Source organism: Paroedura picta, chromosome 5 (genome assembly GCF_049243985.1).
Source record: "Paroedura picta isolate Pp20150507F chromosome 5, Ppicta_v3.0, whole genome shotgun sequence".
Lineage (NCBI taxonomy): Eukaryota > Metazoa > Chordata > Lepidosauria > Squamata > Gekkonidae > Paroedura > Paroedura picta.
Genome location: NC_135373.1, coordinates 73,604,227 through 73,626,191, shown reverse-complemented (window position 1 = coordinate 73,626,191; position 21,965 = coordinate 73,604,227). Strand labels below are relative to the sequence as shown.

At 40.4% G+C, this 21,965-nt stretch overlaps 1 protein-coding gene across 2 annotated transcripts in view; it reads right to left on the bottom strand.

Moving 5' to 3' along the window:
- Positions 1 to 21,965, bottom strand: part of IMMP2L (inner mitochondrial membrane peptidase subunit 2) — a 591,726-nt gene that overhangs the window by 200,780 nt on the left and 368,981 nt on the right. For both annotated transcript variants that reach the window (XM_077338516.1, XM_077338517.1), the window contains exon 4: positions 5,340 to 5,405. In XM_077338516.1, coding sequence (XP_077194631.1) covers positions 5,340 to 5,405 — 66 coding nt within the window. The remainder of the gene's footprint in view (positions 1 to 5,339; positions 5,406 to 21,965) is intronic.

The window sequence follows — 21,965 nt, the reverse complement described above, 5'->3', positions numbered from 1 at the left end:
ATGCAGTAGCCAGGGTCCTCACAGCAACACCATGAAGGACCCACACTCTGCCCATTCTCCACCAACTACAGTGGTTCCCAGTTGAATTCTGGACCAGGCTAAAGGTTCTGATAACCACCTTTAAGGCCATATGCAGTCACAGCCCAGTACCTGAGTGACCGCCTCCCTGCCTATGCTCCTTGAGCTTTACACTCCTCCACCAACTGGCTAACGATTCCTGGACCCAAACTCACGAATGATCCCTGGCATCCTGACCCCCACCTGGTGGAATGAGCTCCTGGAGGATATCAGGGCTCTGATGGAGCTAAAACAGTTCTGCAGGGCCTTCCACCAGGCATTTGGTTGAGACCAGGTGACCAGCAACATCTACAGTGCCTCTCCCAGACATCCACTCATGCATTCTGCTCTGTACTTATTTGCATCGTTGTACTCTGTTACCTCTGTTATAGTTTAATGTTAATGTTATTGTGAAAAGCCGAGTACCATGTACAGTTTTCTGCATTTTATGTAAACTGCCCTGAGCCTCAGGGGAGGGTAGAATATAAATACAATAAATAAATTAATTTCAATCTCCAAAAACACTGAAATTCTGATTAAATCCATCAGATGCCACAACTATCTTCTAAAAATTCATCAAAGGTCACCTTTTCTTCCCCAAGCATCTGCCTTTTTTAATCTGTACATTGATTGCCTTATTTTCCATTGTATTCTGTCTTTTGAAAAGTCCTATCACTTGTTAGCCTCTAGGTGGTCAATGAGCTTTGGTTTTCTATTACAGAAACTTCTATTAAAATCTGTTTCAGCATGTATCATTTGCCCTTCATAATACAAGGCAAGATTTAGCAATGATTTATGTTTTGCTATATGCAAAACTAAAACCTACTCAGCAAAAATGTGCATTACAACATAACTGGAACTTCAGCATTTCATTTCTATATTCAATTGGTTGCCTGTCTATCCCAAAGTTCATAGAAGTAACAAAATATCATTAAAAAGGTTTGTAAGAACCAACTCCAGCCTCCTCCTGTCATTAAGGCTGCCACCAACATCAACTGGCTTGTTTTTTAAACCATTTTGAACAGCTGCTTAAACTGGGCTTTGCCAATTCTACAGAGAAGAGGTATTCTAAACCAGGGATAGTCAACCTGTGGTCCTCCAGATGTTCATGGACTACAATTCCCATGAGCCCCTGGCAGCGTTTGCTGGTAATTGTAGTCCATGAACATCTGGAGGACCACAGGTTGACTACCCCTGTTCTAAACTACAGTCAATGAGCAACTCGCAGGAATGCTGTTCCATGTACTGTTACAATCAGAACTCAGTATACTGATGGTTGAAACAAGAAGACACTATTATCTGATCTTTAAAAAAGAACTGGAATGTAGTAGTAGAGACATCCTCCTTGGTTCATTCTCTCCATATTATTTATTGTTATCTCAGTCTTCTAAGGAGATTTCAGCAGTATGAGGAATCTCTTCATTCTTATTTAAGGCATAAGCAAACACCCTCAACTGAGCAAATACTAAAATGCTCTTAATAATTTATCTGGCAGCAGTAACAACTTGGTACATCATGACAGTCTTGTCTGAAGGCCAGAAAGATGTTCATAACGGGCATCAAATACCAATCTGAAAGAAGAAGCTAGAGGAACTAGTAGAAACCCAGAAGCACTTCATGGGCACAAGGACATAAGATTAACAAAGCACATATTTACTCCTCTGACTCAGTCAAGTTTCTGGATCAACTCTGAGTTGGGTTGAATGATCCATAGTCCAGGAACACATCACTATATAACTTCAGTCAAATCAAAAGAAGAGTCATATTTCAGTCATTGGCTGAGACCACCAAAGCCCTTGTAGCAATAAATCCTTCCTTTGCTCAGATTTATAAACTGAATGGTGATATATACATAACCACCCTAGAGGCACTAACAAAGGTGTACAAAGAAGGCAAAACTAATAAGATTTTGAAATTTATCACCATAGTGATTTGATTAGGAAATTATATTATACTAGAAGTTACTATCTTTTCAATTCCTATAGAACTAGCAATTGTTGTAACTTTATATTAGCTAACTAAACTTGGAGATAAAGCTGTAGTCTATCCAAATATGAAGGGTAATTAGTGATTAGGGCTGCCAGCTAATGATTGGGAAATACCCTGAGATTTTGGGGGAGGAGCCTGGGAGGGGCGGGACATCAGTAAGACATAGTGACCTAGAGTCCATCATCTGAAGCAGCCATTTTCTCCAGAGGAACTGATCTTGGATGTATGGGGATCAACTATAATATTAAGAGATCCCCAGATTCCACTAGGAGATTGGCAGCTATATTAGTGATGCAAGTTTAGGTTTCAGCATACAAAACTTTTCTGTATGGGCATTTAGAAAAAGGATCAGTAGAACAGACACATTTTATTCTTATTATTATTCCATAAATTCTCAATATACAGTAAAATATAATAAACTATTTATTATAACTGTATAGCATTGGCTGGGGAACATGATTACAAATCTATTGCAGCTGTGTTATACCATGTCAGACCACTTATCTATCTAGGTCAGTATTACAGTATAACGGTGCTCTTTCAGAGTCTCATGAAGAGAATGTAAGAATATAAAAGGAAGCAAATCAATGTTCTGTTTACCTTCCATTTCATTTTCAATATACAGTGTGTTCCTTTGCATGGAAATGTACCTCCAAGACTACAAAGGCAAATTGGAAGGAGGGAAAGAATTCTTTCAATGTCTCACTTCAGTGTTGGACAAGAAGCAAAAGAAGGGGAAAAGACAAAAGGGTTCTGTTCAAAATTTGAGAATTGAGTGTTTGGAACAAATCATTCAAAGCACCGGAAAAATAAATTGTTGATAAGACAGATCTTCAAGAATGCAAACATCTTTATTTACCATGATGATGTAAATCACATTTTACTGTTTGGTGCAACACTATAGGGGTCAGAAAGACTGAAAAGTGAGTACAAACTCTGGGTGCTGAAGCACTGAGATGCACTATAGAAACAATAGCTAAGTTCTCCATCTCTCCAGCAAGATTGTACAGATCATATGCATGAGCAATTTGAGTGAACCCATGCTAGGGATTTTGGAAGCAGAAATCATTTCCTGTTGCTACTTTGCTAAATCTATATTGGTAATGAGTTTTCATCAGAATTTAAATTCCCTGTTTTTTTGTGTTTTGTGGGTTTATTTTTTAATCTGAACTACAGATAGTGGGAACAGAAGAACTTCATTTCTGGCCACAACTGCATTTCTGGTCATAACTGCATGATTTGATGAATGTCAACATGGTATTGCTAATGCAGGTCATCTTTAGAAAATGGAAATCTGTCTCTTCTCCTTTATGCTATGATGGCTAACTGAATTAACAAACAGCATTCCCATAAAAAAAGCTGACATTAATTCAAAGAGGAGCAAAACCCAATTATGAAGTCTTTGCTAGTTTTTTAGACACAGCCCTGCTGGAACATATGTGGGGTCAGTTTTCAGCTTTAAGTTAATAGTATTCAATTGTTTTTATAAATTTTATACAATATGTTTATACTTCTTCACTACTAACATAGCAAAATGCTAAAATATCTTACATTATTTTTTTATTTTAGAGTCTTAAAAATAAGCCAGTGAAAACTGAATGGAAGTCACACACTTTATCCTTATCCTTAATGTTAGTGGCTCTTATATTTTAGAAAGAGTCATGTAGGCGGCCCTGTCCGGGTCCCGAAGGGCCACCCTGTTTGGGTAGTGGCCGGGTCAGCAGACCAATCTGGGCGCATCTGGATTGTGCCGGCCCCTGGAGCGCCCACCTCCGGGACCCGACTGAGCAGGCCAATCCAGATGCACCCAGCAAAGCTGGGCGCTTCCGGATTGGGACAGCCCCTGGAGAGGCTGCCTGCACTGCCCTTGTCCTCCTCATCGAGGCTGCCCATGGGTCCACTATGGCAAGAGGCCTTCCTGGACCCTGGGGCAGCTCTCTACCAGTGTGCCCGGCGAGAAGGAGCCTCTCCGCTGCCCCTGGGTCAGCAAGGCCTCTTGTCATGGTGAGAGGCCTTCCTGGATCTTGCAGCAGTTCTCCACTGGTGCGCCTGGTGGGGAGTGGTTTCTCCACTGCCCCTGGGTCTGGCAAGGCCTCTCACCGTGGCAAGAGCCCTTTCCAGACCCAAAGGCAGCTCTCCACCACCAAAGCCAGGGCCCTCTCCCCTCTCCCCAAGGGACTGCTCTCCACCAGAGCAGCTCTCCACCTCCACAAGTCCAGGATGCCAGGATAAGGTAGGCTGGGGGAGGGAATCTTCCTTCTCCGTCCCTTACCCTTACCCCTTCTCCCCTTTCAAAGCCCATTTTTTAAAAATGGGCTTTGAATCTAGTACAGTATCCAAAGTCTTCAATGGGGAACAAAATTGCAACGTAATTGTCATTTAGGGAGGCTGCTCAATTTTCAATACATTCCAAACCATTCTTAAAACTTCAGCAACTATAAATCACCTCACTTCAGCCTTCTGGTGAACATGTTTTTAAATATACCATCTTAGTGCTTCAGATACTACCTTATCTTAGTTCTGGTATCAGGGTTTGTATTACTTTTTTAAATATCTTAAGAAACTTTATATATAAACAAAGCAACTACAGTTTTGCTACAGAGCTAATTCAGCATCAAAATAGTTACTCATTTTATTTGCAATATTTAACAAAAAATAAAATACTAACTACACTAGTTTTTGTTAATGACGTGCATACACTGCATTTTTATGAATATGGCTTTTGACATAAAATTAAAATCTACTTTTATGCAGTGTTTTGAAGATATATTACTGCTTCTGACCAGTGGAGGCAGATATCAAAGAAGAGGAAGAATGAATAAAATCACCTTAATGCTTACATTTTATTACATTTTTCTTTTCTTTTTTAAACTTAATGCTGCTGAAATAAAATTTATACACTTTAAGTTGACATTACCAACTAATGTGTCTCTCTTCTCTATGGTTCCTTAGCATAGTAATGTATAATGCCACCTTGGAGTTTCTGACCTATTATTATTTATATATAAATCCATATCCTATTATTAATAGGAAACTGAGAATTTTTGATAAAATTCTTTTTACTAAAGTTTAATAAGGCAGTTATTAATCTGAATTCATAAAAAGCATTTACTGCTTTTTAAATCTCTTTATCAGACCTCCAAAACCATATAAGATTTACTTGATATCTCTATTAATAATACAGAACACCAAAATGACAGAATGTCATCGTTGTCTTGGATACTGTGTCAAATTGTACCAAAAAGGTGCTGTATTATTATGAAGACTCAGAGGCGATGGCATACAATACTTACTTGATAATATCTCCTTCAAGAGCAATCACTCGCTTAATGATCTTCTGTTCTGGGTTTCTTGGAGACCTGCAGAAAGGAAGAGAAAGGTTACTGAATCTGTAATGCTCTTAGTGTTTTGAGGAAAATTAAGAGAAAAACCCGCTATGAATTGGAAACTGCTTAAATCATTAGACGATCTGTTTTTTCCCCTAATATAACATCTGTCATAGTTTTGTTAAGTTGGTGCTCTTGTTCCCATTTCAAGCCGTTTTAGAGAAAAACAAGTGCTGGGAAGACCAAGGGAAGTCCCGTTGTTGCTACTAAAAATGGAATGCTCAAAATATTCAGTGGTTATCAAATCAGTGCCCTGTTGTAGATGATGCAGAGTTGATTGCAAATGGATTCACATACTTCAAGACGAATGCGCTATTAAGTCCCAACATAATCACATACATAAACATTCATGTCAATCATTTATTTTAGAAAATAAACTCAAGATGAGATGAAAATTAAATCTTCTGATAAAGAAATCATCTTTTTTTAAAATCTAATCTACCTTGTACTGCTTCTTAACTTATTCATTCTAAGCATATTAGAAGCTAGAAACCATTGTAATAGGTGTAAAAATCTGTTAACAGATGCATTACATTTCATAGATAAAAGAGTGATAGGTCTGTTATTATTTTTTCAGTAAAAGAGGTAATGTCTCCATATGACCTAGATTCTGGAGCACAGGAAGAATTAAAGGTTTCTAGGTTCAGAAAAGTACTTACATTCAAAGGTCATGTGATAAAAGAAAAAGAATTGTTTTTTATACCCCGAAGTTGCTTCTCTCCTACAGGCATTAAGACTTTTTGCACTGAGGCCTTCTGGGCTAGGATCTTAGAGATAGTACACAACATTTGATATCAGAGAAATCCCTTCTGATAGCATCCTTAATATTATCCAAGTAAGGGAGATTTAGCAATTTGTACAGCAGTTCTTAATTATATACTACTAAAATGTTCATAGGCTCTACTACAAGATGAGAGAAATAAGTTGATAGCACTAGTTTTACCCACTTCATTTACTGGAAATCATACTCTTTTAGCTAAATTACTTTTAGGCTACTTTATGTGCAGTTCATTTGTACTAATGAAAACAGCCATCAAATTTTAAGTGTACCCTTTCAAAACTCTTTCTTCATTTTACACTTTATTTTAAAGGTTCTTCTGAATTCCCTCTCTCAAGCACTTCCATCTGATTAGTGTATACATTTTGTAATATAGCTACTGACCCTGTGGTTTAATTTAGACCCACTCAGCTATGATCATAATGACCTTGAAGAAACATCCTTCTCAATCCAATGAAGGAACATTCACTGAGAAAATGATCATTTTTATGCTGGTTATAACTTTTTTTCGGTCAAAGGTTTCAAAGAAGCTACTATAAACTGAACTCAATCATTAGAAAAAGAATTGTTTTTTATACCCTGCTTTTCACTACTTGAAGGAGTCTTAAAGCAGCTTCCAATAGCCTTCCCTTCCTCTCCTAACTACAGAAACCCTGTGAGATAGGTGCTGCTGAGAGAGCTCTGAGAACCGTGACTGGCCTAAGTTCATGACTGCAACTGAAAAAATGAGAATCAAATCTGGTATTCCAGATTAGAGGCCGCTGCTCTTAACCAGGAGTATTTTAAATTTGATTTCCAGTTCAGACCTTATTTGGGTAAAGTATATTGCTGGCTTAATCCAGAATTGCTTACCATTCAAACAGGCCTAGGGTTGCCAGGTTTCCTCCTCTAGTGGGAGGTGTGTTATCAGCAGCCTCTGACCCTTACTGCCACTTAGTAGACTGGTAGGGAAAAAATAATGCAAAAACACAATTGTATTGATGGTGGGACACAATTTCTGGGCCAATTCAATGGTTTTTACCATAAGTTTTCCATTGTTTCCACATCCTAAAGTAGCATGATGTCACTTCCAGCTTCACCCTTTATTGGCAACGTGCTGTTGACCAGACAGTGCCTTCCATGTCCCTGCCCCCCAGTCTCCTGCTGAATGCCATCTATTAGTTAGCAACCCTACCTAGTCACTCCCTAAAATATGGAGGGAAGTATCCCAAGGAAAAGAGCCTCTTGTGGCGCAGAGTGGTAAGGCAGCAACATGCTTTCTGAAGTTGTCTGCCATGAGTTGGGAGTTCGATCCCAGCAGCTGGCTCAAGGTTGACTCAGCCTTCCATCCTTCCGAGACCAGTAAAATGAGTACCCAGCTTGCTGGGGGATAAACGGTAATGATTGGGGAAGGCACTGGCAAACCACCCCGTATTGAGTCTGCCATGAAAACGCTAGAGGGCGTCACCCCAAGGGTCAGACATGACACAGTGCTTGCATAGGGGATACCTTTACCTTTATCCCAAGGAAAGTGGACCAGCTTTCTTCTAATATTCGTTCCTGGAGTGTACCAGGTGCTATTCAAGTTTTTAGTCTAAAGTTTTTAGTCTATTATCTGTATATGAAGTGACAATAAGAATTCAGGTGGTCATGGAATCTACTGACTTTTCATTTCTTTACTTCTTAGAAAGCTGCTAAATATACCACACTGTGTTGCTGGTATAGCTTTTCATACTGAATTTGATCAGCAATCATTGGAGGCTAGGGCATGGATACTTGCATTTAATCTGTGCTTAGAGTTACTTTTCTGCACCAATGGCTATCTGGCCTTTTTGAAGGAGAATTCTTATAAATCGGCATGGTTTAGGATCATAGGCAAAAAACTGTCAAGGAATAAGGGCTTGCTAAATCAGCAATTACAATTAAAATTCATTAGGCAGATTGATTACAATTGTTCTGTTTTTCATGCTTGATGAGTTGGTTCTTCACAATTGTTTGGAATACTTTCCTCTGTTTTTCTTCCCTCCTATGTTTATCATCTGCCTTCACCTGGTCTACTCTTCCTAGAATGAATGCCCATTCAATGGTGGTTATGATAGGCCATTTTTTGCATTTTGCCTACTCAGAGAGAATTTGCTCTTGCTTCCTTGGTAAAACAGATTAAATCTCTCATATTTTAATGGATGCCCTTTATATTCTAATCTAAGATGCCATTTTATTCTACTACTGGTATCAGAGCCCATTTTAAAAATGGGCGTTGAAAGGGATGGCAGGTAGGAGGGCATGAGAGGGTGGCTGCAGCTTCCTTTGGCCCGCAAAGTGGGCTAAAAGGAATAGAAAGCTCCCCCCACCCATGGCACTGCCACGGGAGGCTCCCTTTGGCTCGGCAAGTGCTCTCACCACAGTGAGAGTGCTTCCTGGGCTAAAGGGAGTGGAAAGTGGGAGTGGAAAGCCCCGCGGCGACAGGACTCTGTGGCCCGCAGGGAGGCTGCAAACTCTCCCCCCCCCCGGGTCCCTTCCAGCAGGAGCGTACTGCAGGCCACAAAGGCATGACTCTGCCTCTCTCCTTGTGGGTGGCAATGGAGGTTGCAGCCACAAGGCTTCTAGCAGGCAAGGAGGGAGGGTGGGAGCTGGAGGGGGAAGGCCAATTAGGGTGGACTTGGAGGGACAGGGCCCTGGACAGTGCCCTCCCAGGAGGCTGTTTCCCAAATATATAAGGGAGTGAAATAGTGTTAAGGATGGCTGCTGAATGTCAATAAATTTAATCCAGACAGAGTGGTCCCTTCCTACTCTCAGATCACCACCCACGATCACCTGCACGACTTAATATTAAGGTCCCACAACATCCTGCCTTATGTACTTCATTTTTAGAATATCTTTATAAAATTAGACTGCTAAATATATTTTTCCTATTAATTTGCCTTGAGATTGCTCATTTTTTAGGGATCCAGGCAATTGGGAATTCAAAAATGGACAGGCAAGTGCTTGATCAGGAGCTAAAGCCAAGTACGCCTAAATATGGCATACATATTCTCTTCGTGTCACAACTTTTCATAGAGTTGTAGTTCTTTGGCAGCAACAACTTGTTTAACTATCCTAAATAGACACCATTCAACCCAGGTAACTATTCCCAAAATCTTATTAATATAGTATTAATCATCATTATAGTGTTGTAGTTCAATCATATTTTTATTTCCCAGGCTTTTAAACATTATTTCCTTTATTTATTAAATCCTTTTTACTATCTTATTTCTAGCACCTGCTTAAAACAAATTTATGCTTGGGAAGGTATGAGAAGTTACTACATATCTTTCTATCTACAGAAGACCGTTGGGGGTCTCACTAAAGAGTCCAGTTAAGTAAAGGAAGCAATTGCTTTATTTTCACTTTCAAAAGGGTTTTAAAGAAAATCTTCAAATACTCTTTCCTGCTAGGTGTGCAGTTCTCTGTACTAATAAAAAAGTAGAGTAACCCAGAGGTCCTAGAAAATGGCCAGACAGTATAGTCATATCCAACAGTGAACCAAACACAATTATGGTTTTCAACATACATTAGTATTTTTACTATCAAAAGAACAAAGAAATTACATTTCTGTTCCATCACCAGTCAGTCTAAATTATAACTACATCATAAAAGCAAATTCTGTTTCAAAGGGCAGTCAGAGTTCATGGGTATAAGCTGAGAACAAAGAGAGATGATTTTATAGTATTTGCTTATTATCAGGAATCATACAATTCAGTTTTAAAGGATCAAGAGGCCCCAAAGAGCACCTCCTCCTCACCTATGTTCCATTCTGATCTTCAAAATCTATCAAGAAATCTACCTCAACAGTGCTATTTATATCTCAGTACCAAGGTGTGTACTAAGCATTATCGGTAGTGATGACTCCATAACTGACATTCTTTCCTGAGGGACTAACCAAAGACCACAAACTAACATACAGCAGAAAAATTGTTACAGAGAAGCCTGTTACATCTGGGCCAGGGTTGCTTACCACTGAAAGATACAACATTCTTGGATCAATTATACCCAGTCATCCAGGCATTACACCTTAACTTTCTTCATGTTCTGATATTTTTCTAGTTTAAAAAAGTGACTGAGTGATCATACAGTGGCAGCTGCATCAGGCCACCACTGGTTTCTTGCAGTGGGGCAGCATGGAACCCATGTTACAAAATGGAACACTAAAAAAATCAGCATTTCCTTAACACGGGGCATCGAAGGCCCTATAGCAGGCCAGGGCCAAGAGGGAGCAGAGCTGGTGGCAGTGTCATACATAAACAGGGATTTGCCCCACTGTCATGCAGGCACTAGCCTGGACCTTCTCCTCTGTGCATAATCGGACTTAGAGGCTGAGCTGGATGAGAGTTACTAATAACAGGCAAAAGAGCTTTGCCTTGTTTTTCTTCATGAGATAAATGATTATGTACAACAAATAGTAATGCTGATTCTCACACACAGAGACAAGAAAGGTCACCACTGAATGACTCGAGACACGGAAAAGGTGTGGTGGTTGTTAAAGAGTTCCACATTAATGCAGACAAAGCATGTTGATTCAGGAAAACAACACAGAACAAAATATCTTACATGTATCCTCAAGCATCCCAGAAAGGGGGGAAAGCCTTAATTAGTATTCACTAATACATAATATTCACTCTTTTATTAGTGTTAGGAGTAACATATTGATTTACTTAATAAATATTCCACAGGGTTACCAAACAGTGTTAGTCGCAGACAGTAAGAGCAACTGAAATTGTTTAGCTGGTTTAGGATTCCCTCTAGGCTACACATTACAAAATGGACTTTGGTCTTAATGAATGCTAATTCAGTGAAGCATACAGTAAAATCCCCGTAATTTCTTATGCACGTCTCAATGTACATATTAATTTAAGTGAAAAGCGGTGCCAACTAGATGAACAGAAGCATCACTGAAGCTTGACGAATATGGCATTTCCAGTGAAAAATATGTTTTAATTGGTATATTTAACAACATTAGGCAAGCTATTTTTGTCATAATAGTAATTCATGAATTTCATTCTGTAATGAGATGTTGTGGTGTTTAGCTGATTTCCCCTTCCATGAATTGAAATACTCAAGCCCACTATCATACAATGGGAACAAGTCCTAAATGTACTCTTTATACCCAGAGGCAGAAGGAAATTAGACATAAAGAGACCCATCCAAAACCTCAAGAACTGGACAAATGAAGCAACATTCTTAATCAACTCTATGTAGCACAACTCAACCACAAAGTGCAGCTGCTTGAATAAAGCTGCAATTCAATTGAATCTCTGTCTAGTATACATTCCGAGTACATAATGCTACCAGATCTATAACGACTATTGTATTGGTGTTTCCCCTTTTACCTGTGGAGACAAAGGTTGAAACCAAGACACAAATTAAGAAAAAAATACCAAGCTGAACAAGCCTATTTTTGTACCAGAGGGCAAGTGTTGATTCTTGCTCCTTACTCTATCATCATGTAGCTTTTTCTCTTGGAACCAATTTCATTTAATGTCTTTGTTCCATGGGCAAGCATTTCCTTCTTTGCTCTCATTTCAGGAGATAATGGGGTATTTGCAAAGCTATTTCTCATCAAAAGCAGCCATAAAAGAAATGGCAGCATGGTGGAGCTTTTGCATGGTCTCCAGAATATAGCACCAGAGTCCACTCTTACTATCTTTGTTTTAGACAGCTGAAAAAAGGTCTTGCCCTGCGTACACAAACTGGGACATAAGATCCCCCTAGGCAGTATATGACAACAGCAATTAGTATCAATATATTTAAATTCCAGTAGTACAGGTAGGTTTAATCAAAGCCTGGCTTTGCAAGATGTAGTATAAAATCATAAAATATTCTAAAGAGCTAAGCATTATTGTTGATAGGGGTTACATACATGCAATTGAATCTTCAACTTTTTGGTAGAGTTTCAAATGGTAATCAAATTTCAAATTATTTCATGTGCTGCCTCTCACAAAAATTTCATTGCTCTTTCTCACATTAACTTTGGTGTCTATTTACTTTATGATCATGGCAAAGGTTACTTTATTCTTAGGTCTTTATTTAAATTCTTTTTATATACTTCATTGCCATAAGGGTCTCATATTGGGGTTCAAAGGTAAAATTACATAATGAACCAAAATCAGTCCAATAACCAAAAGCAGCAGTAGTTCATTAAAATACTGGCTAATAAAAACGGCAATAAAAATCAAAAATGGAAAATACTATAAAATACTGATGGGCTCGGTTGCCATCAATAAGTGGATGACACCCAGCTCTATCTCCTGATAGACGGTCAATCTGACTCCCTCCCCAGAAACATTTGCCAGTTGTTTGGAAGCAGTGATGGTCTGGCTCAAGCAGAATCACCTGAAACTCAACCCTTTCAAGATGGAGGCCTTTGGCTAGGTAGGAAAGGGCCAGACCAGGAAGCATGCTTGCCTTGCCTTTATGGAGTGTGACTTCAGATCACACAGTCCTCCAGGAATTTGGGTGTGATCTTTCTATGACGGTGCAGGGCACAAGAGTAGCCCAGCTGGCATTCTTCCATCTTCACCAAGCCAGGCTGCTAATGCCCTAATTAGCCCCAGAACACCTGGCCATTATGATCCATGCGGCAATCACCTCCAGGCTAGACTTCTGTAACTTACTGTACACAGGCCTACCCTTGTTCCTGACCCACAAATTGCAAATGGTACAGAATGTGGCTGCTAGGGTTCTCATATTACCACCTTGGAGAGCCCACATCCAGCCAGTACTAAGGCAGCTGCAATGGTTGCCAGTTGAATTCCAGATCTGATTCAAGACTTTGGTTTTGACCTTCAAGGCTATCCATGGTCTAGGTCCAGCATATCTGAGGGACCACTTATCTTCCTATATCCCCTGGGGAGCACTTTGCCCTTAAAACACCAATAGGTTGGTGGTCCCTAGCCTGAGGGAAGTCTGCCTGACCTTGACCATGGCCAGGGCCTTTTTGGTCCTGGCTCCCACATATTGGAATGAACTCCTGGAGGATCTCAGGGCCCTGTCAAAGCTATCTCACTTCCACAGGGCCTGTAAGATGGAGCTCTTCCACCAGGTGTTTTGTTGACGCTAGGATAGTGGCTCAGATCATCTTGGGTCTCTCCTCAGAACCTTGAAACCTCAACTTGGAATTTTAAAATCTACTTCCTTCCACAACCAGAGAAGAACATTTATCTGGTTGTGGTTTGGTTTAAATGTTGTTTTTTAATGTTGCTTTATTAATGCTGTAATTATTATTGTGATAATAGTTATTGGCTTTACGATTGTTTTATATTGAAACTTGGATTTTAAAAAGTTGTAAGCCACCACAAGCTGGCATTTGCAGGAATGTTGGTTTAGAAATTGGGATGGAGGAAGGAATAGATGCTTGATATGGATGGATGGATAGATAGATGAACATATCATTTATCCTTTAAAAAATACAACCCATTTTCTTATTAGATTGGGAAATCTAGAACCTCTGTTCACATGGTTGCATAAAAACTGTGCAAATTAATTGTTGTTTAGTTTTATGAACTGTAGAAAATTCATGACAAACTGATTCCTTCCAAAGTAATTTTCTTTGCACTTTGCCACTCTCTGCTACTGTATATTATAATGCTACAGTGATGTGTTTACAGAAAACAAACATTACAGCATAGCTTTAAGATGTAAATGAAAACAACCATAGATTGTAGGGTACTTGCTCTCAACATAAATAGGCACCCTAATCCATGTAATAAAAATGGATTGATCATGGATACTTAACCTTACAACTGTTTGTTTTTGCTTTTAGATTTAATGTCAATTATGCTGCTTGTAGTGTGTTACTGTTGGGTTTTACTTGGAAACTGCCTAATATTATTATTATTTATTATTTATTATTATTATTTATTATTTTTATTATTTGTATTTGTATTTGTATTTTTATTATTATTGATTTATAGACTACCCTCTCCAGTCAGGCTGGGGGAAAGAACAATGATTTTAAGACTGGTGAACACTTTGTTTTTTTAAACATATACATGCACATACAAAATGCTTATACACAAACACAATCAAATAAGTCTAGCTACATTTTTATCAGGGGGGGAACATGATATATTTATGTTTGCTACAGAATTTGCTACATGTATCGCATTTACAATGTATTCAACATTAAAAGAAATCAGATGCAAGTACATGGAACCATACATTTCCATATTTTATTGACATGATTCAAGCCACACTGAAAACCAAATCCAAAATACGAATTAAAATACCTTAGAATCATAGAACCTTAGTGAAATAAAGCCAACTAGTGGGTGGTAAAGCAATGTGACTAGTCAATCTGAAAACCACTGGAAGCATCTTGCATAGTCTTCTGAATTAAAATCTAATTTTAATTAGTTCCTACACTTCCAGTCTAATCACTTTGAAGTTAAATGACTTGCTGTTTAGAATGCAGACTGTGTAATTACTACAGTTATGTGTGTTTGACCTTTTCCCTGTTAACAGCGAGACTCAATTAATTATTTGCTGTTTTAGCAGGTAGTTTGACCTCACCTTAGCCTCTTCCTAAAAAGGCCAAGAAGCATGATCACCTTAAACTTTACCTCAGAAAATACATTTAGAAGTAAATTTTTTGGTAAACAATGAGCCATCTTAAACCATCATTGCCTATCAAACTCCTTTGAAAACTATATCATATGATTCCTACATTACAGCTCTCAAAATTTTGCAAGGGGAAAGGGGCTTGTTAATAGGAATTCTTCTAAAGTGATACCTGATGGGAGTCAAGACACATAGATAAGAGAAATTAATAGTCTTTAATGACTGTAGATGTTTCTTCACAGCTAGAACATGGTTTCCTATAGCTTTTTTGTTCAAGAATCCACTAGACCTTGCCAATGGTGTGCCAGTGTGGGGAAGAAAACTGAGTGAGTAGCTTGGAAAGGAAAGAGCAGATATGGGACCTGCACTTTGGTTTAATTATGTTATTTACAGCCCCCTTTTTCATTGGAACTGAAAACGGATTATACAGATTGAGGCAATACAATCAACAGGATGGGACATTCAATAAATAAAGCCATAGGATTTGGGTTGCTGAACAACCAGAAATTTAAAAACCAGAACTGAAGCAAAGCAAATAGTTGACACGACACATTAAATGATAGAAAATCACATAATAGGATCCAATGCAGCAAACTATACACAGTAGTATAGATCTCTGCGCCTAATCATTTATCCAAGTAACTTCATGAATCGTTTTTATAATGGTCCCTATTATCTGTGTAGAAAAGCTCTCTAGAAATATTCAGTTTTGCAATGTTTGCAGAAAGCCAAGAAAGTGGGAGCCTTGGGCAGCAAGACATCTCTCTTGGGAGATGCAGCCCTGTAGAAGAGCCATGCCTCTTTGCTGCCACCTGTGCTCTGATTTCATATTTATAAAATAAAGACAGCATTACAATGGCACATTTTGTATTCACAACTTTCAAAGTTATATAGAAAATCCAGAAGGCCTGAATGTAGAGGAAACTGCAGTAACACTGGAGACTGTAGAAATCTGTATGAATAGCTGCGCACAGTAGAGATACCTTACATTTAACAGATGAGAATGTCAATCTTGCTCATCACCTTGCGAACACAACAATGCAGGGTTATATTTTGCAACCAACCCACGTATTTTCCAATCAAAGGCTACAAATAACAGCATATGCAATTAAGGTCCAAGGATTCCAAACAGTGGAGTTTTCTGGGGTTTTTTGGCAAGACTTAAATTATTTTTGCAGCCGTAACAAAGACACTTTTATTGAAGGAACAATTGTCTGCAAATGTGTGCTCATTATGGCAAGATGATAATATATGAACTCTGGCAAGGGAAAAATTCAGATAAGATCAACAAGCATGAATGAAGGGTGATAGACATATAAAAGTGCAGTCACAATGGACATGCATGGAAACTAAATGCTCAATTGTGTAAAGAATTCAGCATCTTCATCTAATTTTTATAGAACCAGATGCATGAAGCACTGTGGGAAAGCACTGAGCAGATTGCTGTCATGTATCTTGAGAAAGAAATGCTAACGGACATTTAAATAGCATAAATTAAGAGTAAGATGAATTGGCTTTACAAAGGATTAAAGCCTAAAGCTTTATAGAAAAATCACAGTAGTCACAACTACCTATGTCTTAATACCTCACAGGCCCACTTTTAGTCCACTCCAGGACTGTGAAACATATGATCCAGGTACATTCCATCTTGATGTTTGGTGATCCATGATAGAAGAGCAGTTTTTATCACTAAACTAGAGGCAAAGCCCATTGTATCCAGGAATTCAACGGCGCTAGAGCTTGGCAGTGGGAAGAGTAAGGGGAGGGGTTGTCCAGTCTGTAACGACATGAGGTTGAATATGTGTGTTGTGTGGAGGGCTGTGGTGGTGTGGTGACAAATGAGGCCATGGGTGTAGAGAGATGGGTGTCAAGAACCTGTGGTGTGGAATGTTTATTGAGTATGGGAGAGGACTGACCTTTGGGAATTGTGGCATAGTGGTTACAGATGATCTTTCCAGAGCCATGTCTTCAGATATGTGAAGGGAAAATCAGACTGGAGACTCTTCTTATGGGGAGATGACATGACAACCAATTCCTCCCAGTTCTGCATTCAACATCATTTCCCTTCTTGTCCACCCTGCTTCTTCTGTCTCCATTTTTTACTTTTGATAAAATATTATGTGCCCAAATGCTTCTTTCAAGGTTGCTCCTTAGAAGAAGAAAAGCTGGATTTTTGTACCCTGTTGTTTACTACCCAAAGGAGTCTCAAAGTGGTTTACAAACACCAAACCTGTGAGGGATGTGGGGCTGTGAGAGGTCTAAGAGAACTGGGAATGAGCTGCAGTGACCCAGCAGGCTTCAGGGGTCTCCAATCACCTTCCCTTCCTCTCCCCATAGCAGACTCCCCATGAGGGTGGTGGGGTAGACAGCCTCACTTGGATGATAGCAGGACTAAGAGGAGGTCCCCTCTGTACACAGCAGTCTTGACCTTAGTTAGATTTATGAACACCTAGGTAGTATGGAACTCCAGAAAATGAATCTACACCAATCTGGCAACCCTACCTCCTCTCTACAATGTTTTCTTGACCTAAAATAGGTCAGGGGGTACTAGATAGCTGTGGGGGCATTACACACTTTTGAGGCCCCCTCATAGGAATATGTTCAGACCAGGGACAGCCAACTCCAGGTGGGGCCTGGAATTGCTGCTCATCTACAGACTATACAGACCAGCTCTGCAGGCAAACATGGCTACTTTAGAGGGGGGACTGTGTAGCATTGTATCCCCCTGAGGTTTAGGGATGCCAGCATCCAGGTGGGGTCCAAAAATCCCCTAGAAGTACATACAGCTCGTCTCTAGGTAGTTAGGCTGAAGGGAAAGCTCTCTACCCTCACATGCATCTCTTTAAAAGGAATGCATGTTGCCCTAAAATCCACTTGGTTGCTTGGCTGGTGATGTCTGCCCTTCTGAAACCTGAGACCTACTGCTGGCAACTGCAGTCCCTGTTGCTGTCTGCAAGGCCAAGTTGTTGCCTGATAAAAGTGGATCACCTAGTTTCCCCAAAAGTCTCACTCTTTCCTGTAAAGCTAACTACACTTAAAATTCTGGGCCACATGTCTTTGAGTTCATAGTTTTTATTTCCCAGGCCAAGCTTTAAAAAAGTCACTTCAGTTCCCATGTCTCTCCATTTACTTGTTCACTATTTACAGTTTCAGGCTGTAAATATTATTTATTTAGATCTTCCTGAACTTTCCAGACTCCCAGGATTGATATTGGTCTGTCTGTCTGTCTCTCTGCACCCCAAAATACAAACAGTTGCTGGTAAGGGCTGGCCAAAGCCCATAGCCCAGGAGGGACACACCTGCATCCACTCCACCTCAACTACAGTCTGTGAGCCTCTACCATCCTTTCTACATCGCTGCTCATCTCTAGATTATAATGATCAGCTCTGCAGGCAAAAATGGCTACTTTGGAGGCCGGACTCTGAGGCATTGTATGATTTTAAGGTCCTCCTCCAAACCTCCAGAAATATCTCCAACCCAGGAGTAGCCAGACTCCAGGTGGGTCCTGGAGAGCTCCTGGAATTACAGCTCACCTGCAGAGTATAAAGATCAGCTGCCCAGGCAGAAAGGGCTCCTATGGAGTTTGGACATGGTTGAGGAGAAGAAACATTTAAGGTCTCCCACGCAGGTTGTTGTGGAGTTGAAACAATTGAGGCCTACTGCACAGGGTTGTTGTGTAGATGAAATAGGAGGCAAAAGAACCTCTGCAACAGTTTCCAGTTTCACCTGCACAACAACCATGTGTGGTAGGTCTCAAATCTGTAGAGAGTTGCTTGGCTGTTTCTTCCCTCCAGCAGCATGGCTGGCCACAGCAGTATTTTAAGTGAGAAGGGGCTTTTCTGTGGCCTCCCTGTCAGCCAACTGAAAGTTCCCCCTCCCTTCAAAAGGAAGGCCCTCCCCCATGCCCTCAGGCACTAGTCTCTTATTTATATTCTGAATGCATAATGTTCTTATGATGATACTCTACTCTCACCAAAACAACAAAAAGGTTGTTCTTCAAGTTTTTGGAAACTACCCTTTTAAATTTGTTCATTAGATGCCTAGACACTTCTTAAAAGAGAGGTCAAAGTTAAAGAGAATACATCACTTTAGACACTGTAAAATGTACAGTGGCTAAGCATCTACTTCTTGACTAGGATATTACTGACAGAAACTGTGAACCATGTTGACAGGATATGCAATGCTATTTTGAAACACAAAATATCAATATAAGCTTTTCTTAGAGTAACCCAGCTAAGGCATGATATAGCCTTTGGCATACTAGAATTATGACTCCCCCCCCAAAAAAAACAACAACAACAGAGAAATAAATGAACTCCAGTGAATAGGCTGCTTCTCCCCTTTTTTATTTTTTAAAGGAGAAATCTTTAAATCCCCAGGAGTTGAAGAAAATATTGGTGGGAGTGAAAATTACTGGCAAGAGATGAAATGCATACAGATCTTTCATACTTTGAGTTTAGATAGCTCTGACCTTTTCTCCTGCACCCCTCCCGCAAGTAATAGGCTTCTATCCACTACCAAATAAAAAAGGAGTTGTGATTTACGTGCACAAAGATTATACTATGGCTGCAGGAGTGCTTGGAGATACTGACTTCATCATTCTGGTTCTTTGTCTACTGGCAGCTTTTGCCCATATCTTCCAAATGAATCATCAATACTGAAAGAAGTATCCTAATTTATATCATCCCTTCAAGCTCAAAGAGGCTATGAAGCCAACAAATGAGTCCTTGGAGCTACCATACGAACAAGACATTGTTCTGTCTGTTGTGGTAAATGTACACTATAATTGAAAAGCCTGATTACTAGCTAACTGGATTATCATTGCACACATACAGACTGCAGTCTTTTGTCAGATGAGAAGGCATGTGAATATAACTAATATATTCTGCAGATTTATTACAAAAGAAAAAGAAAACCAAGAAGAAGAAAAATTGCCTTGCATATGTACACATCTACATCATATTAGCCTTTTCCTGCATAATATGTGGGATATGCTTCTGACTCCTAGTAACACTCTCCAGGAGGGGCCTGGGGTTCTCCAGGAATTACAGTTCATCTCTTTAAGGCATTAAAGATGGCATGAGAAGGCATTGAAGGAGGAGATATATTCACTTATCTTCAGGAGCTACAGGAGAACTTTCAAGAACTGAGAGAAGCTGCAGCAGACAACATGAAAAAAAAGCCCAGCAGAAATAGAAGACTTGGTACGGTGCCATAGCAAGAGAGAGAAAGTGTATTGCCTGGTAAATATAAATTCTGGAAGCAGTGTAATATATATCATGTAAACATGTTAAAGCCTTACCATGATAGAAGTAACCTTGTTACATTCCCTAATGTAAATCGAACACCAAGAGTGGATAAATTAGTGGAAGGCATTGGTGCTGCACATTTCAGTTCCAGCACTGCTATAACAAAAGGTTATTGGCAGGTGGCATTGGATCCTAAGCAACAGCAGAGAACTGCATTTGTGAGCAGAGAGAGACTCTTTACATTCATAGTCCTAACATTTGGCCTTAGGAACACCTCAGACACATTTCAGAAGCGAATTAATAAGTTATTAACAGGACTAAAAGACTTTGCTCTTGCCTATAGAGGTGACCACCATTTTCAACCAAACACCTCCAAAATCTGGCAATGTTGTATCAGAGAATAAAGGAAGCTTGCTTGACTATAAAAGCCTCAAATTGTCAAATAGCAGTGAGCCAGGTGAAATACCTAGGCGTGTGCTTGGAGGTGGAATTATAAAACTAGATTGGAGCTAGGTGTGAGTAATAGCGGAGTGGCCTAGACCAACACCTAAAAGGAGGATCTGAGCATTTATAGGGTTTGAGAGTTTTTATAGAATTAGTATCAAGGCCTGTTGTAACAATGGGTTTTAGAAAGTGGGGCAACATCCTCCTTAGAGAGCCTAGTAGGTAAAAAGGAGGCCAGTCGATAGATTTGCTGAGGCAGTTTGCCATGGGGCTGCCCCTGCACTGACCAAGTCTTGGTCAGTGGGGAAGTCTACATTCCTGGGCTTCCAGAACTTCAGATAAGCTTTGTCACATAGACAGGTTGCCCTGGTCCAAGGTCTGTCCAGAGAGCAGCTCCTCCTCTCCCTCTGCTTGGGAGAGTGGACTCTGGGGCATTGCGTGAGTTGGAGGAATCACCCCTACCCACCCTCATCACCCCTTAGCAGGCACCCCACGACCCCAAGCCATGGTCTACCTGTGAAGGTCCTAGTATGATGCAATAGCAGCAGCTCCAAGAGGCAGCCAGGTTCCTATGTGGGCTCCAAGGAGGGGATGGTAGCATGGAAGTCTTGATGGTGCCTGATATCAGCCCAGCCACCCAGCCTGTCCCGAAAGCAACTTTCCAGGACCTGCTTGGAACAGTGCTACCATCATAGCCAGCTTCCCTCAGGTGGGTGGCAGTGGCTCCAGGAGGCAGACTGGCAATGAAGTTGACCATCTTCAGGCAGCGGCCACAGCTGCAGGGGGCAGGGACCACAAAGCCAGCCTCCAATGTAGTAGGCTAGCCTCCTCCAGGCAGTGGCCATGGCTGCCAGACTCTGTCAGGCAGTGGCTGCAGCTCCATGGGGCAGTTGGGCCATAAGGCTGGACTCCTCCAGGTGGTGACTGCAGCTGCAGGGGGCAGCTGGGCTGCAAGGCTGGCCTTGAGGTCTGAGATGCAGTCTCCCACAGGCAGCCCTGCAAATGCAGGTCACCTGGGGAGAGCAGCAGAGCTGCATGGACCTCTGTTGGTATGGGGTGTTTTTCACCAACAGGAAAAAGGCAGACTGAACTGGTCGCCAGTTGCCAGGCAGATCCCTCAGCCTGCCTTTTTTTTTTTTAAATGGTGGAACATACCCTCACCGAGGGCCAATCTCCTGAAGTTTTCATGAATGCATTGTTGTGAACACAAATGGGGTATTACTGGGGAGAGATGCTCATTCCTGAATCTAGTTCCATTGCTGCTCCTTTGTGTGAATGCACACAAAACCCTTTCCAGATAAGGTGACTTGGACACAAGGGTGCCAAACTGCATCTGACCACCTAAAAAGGGTACTAACCACAGATCCAGTGTTAAGGGTTCCTGACTTCATGAAACTATCTACACCACTGCATATATATTGTGATGGTTACATTTTAAAACGGGAGGGTGGAAAACAATATCATCATCCTTTACCTTAGTAGAAAGCT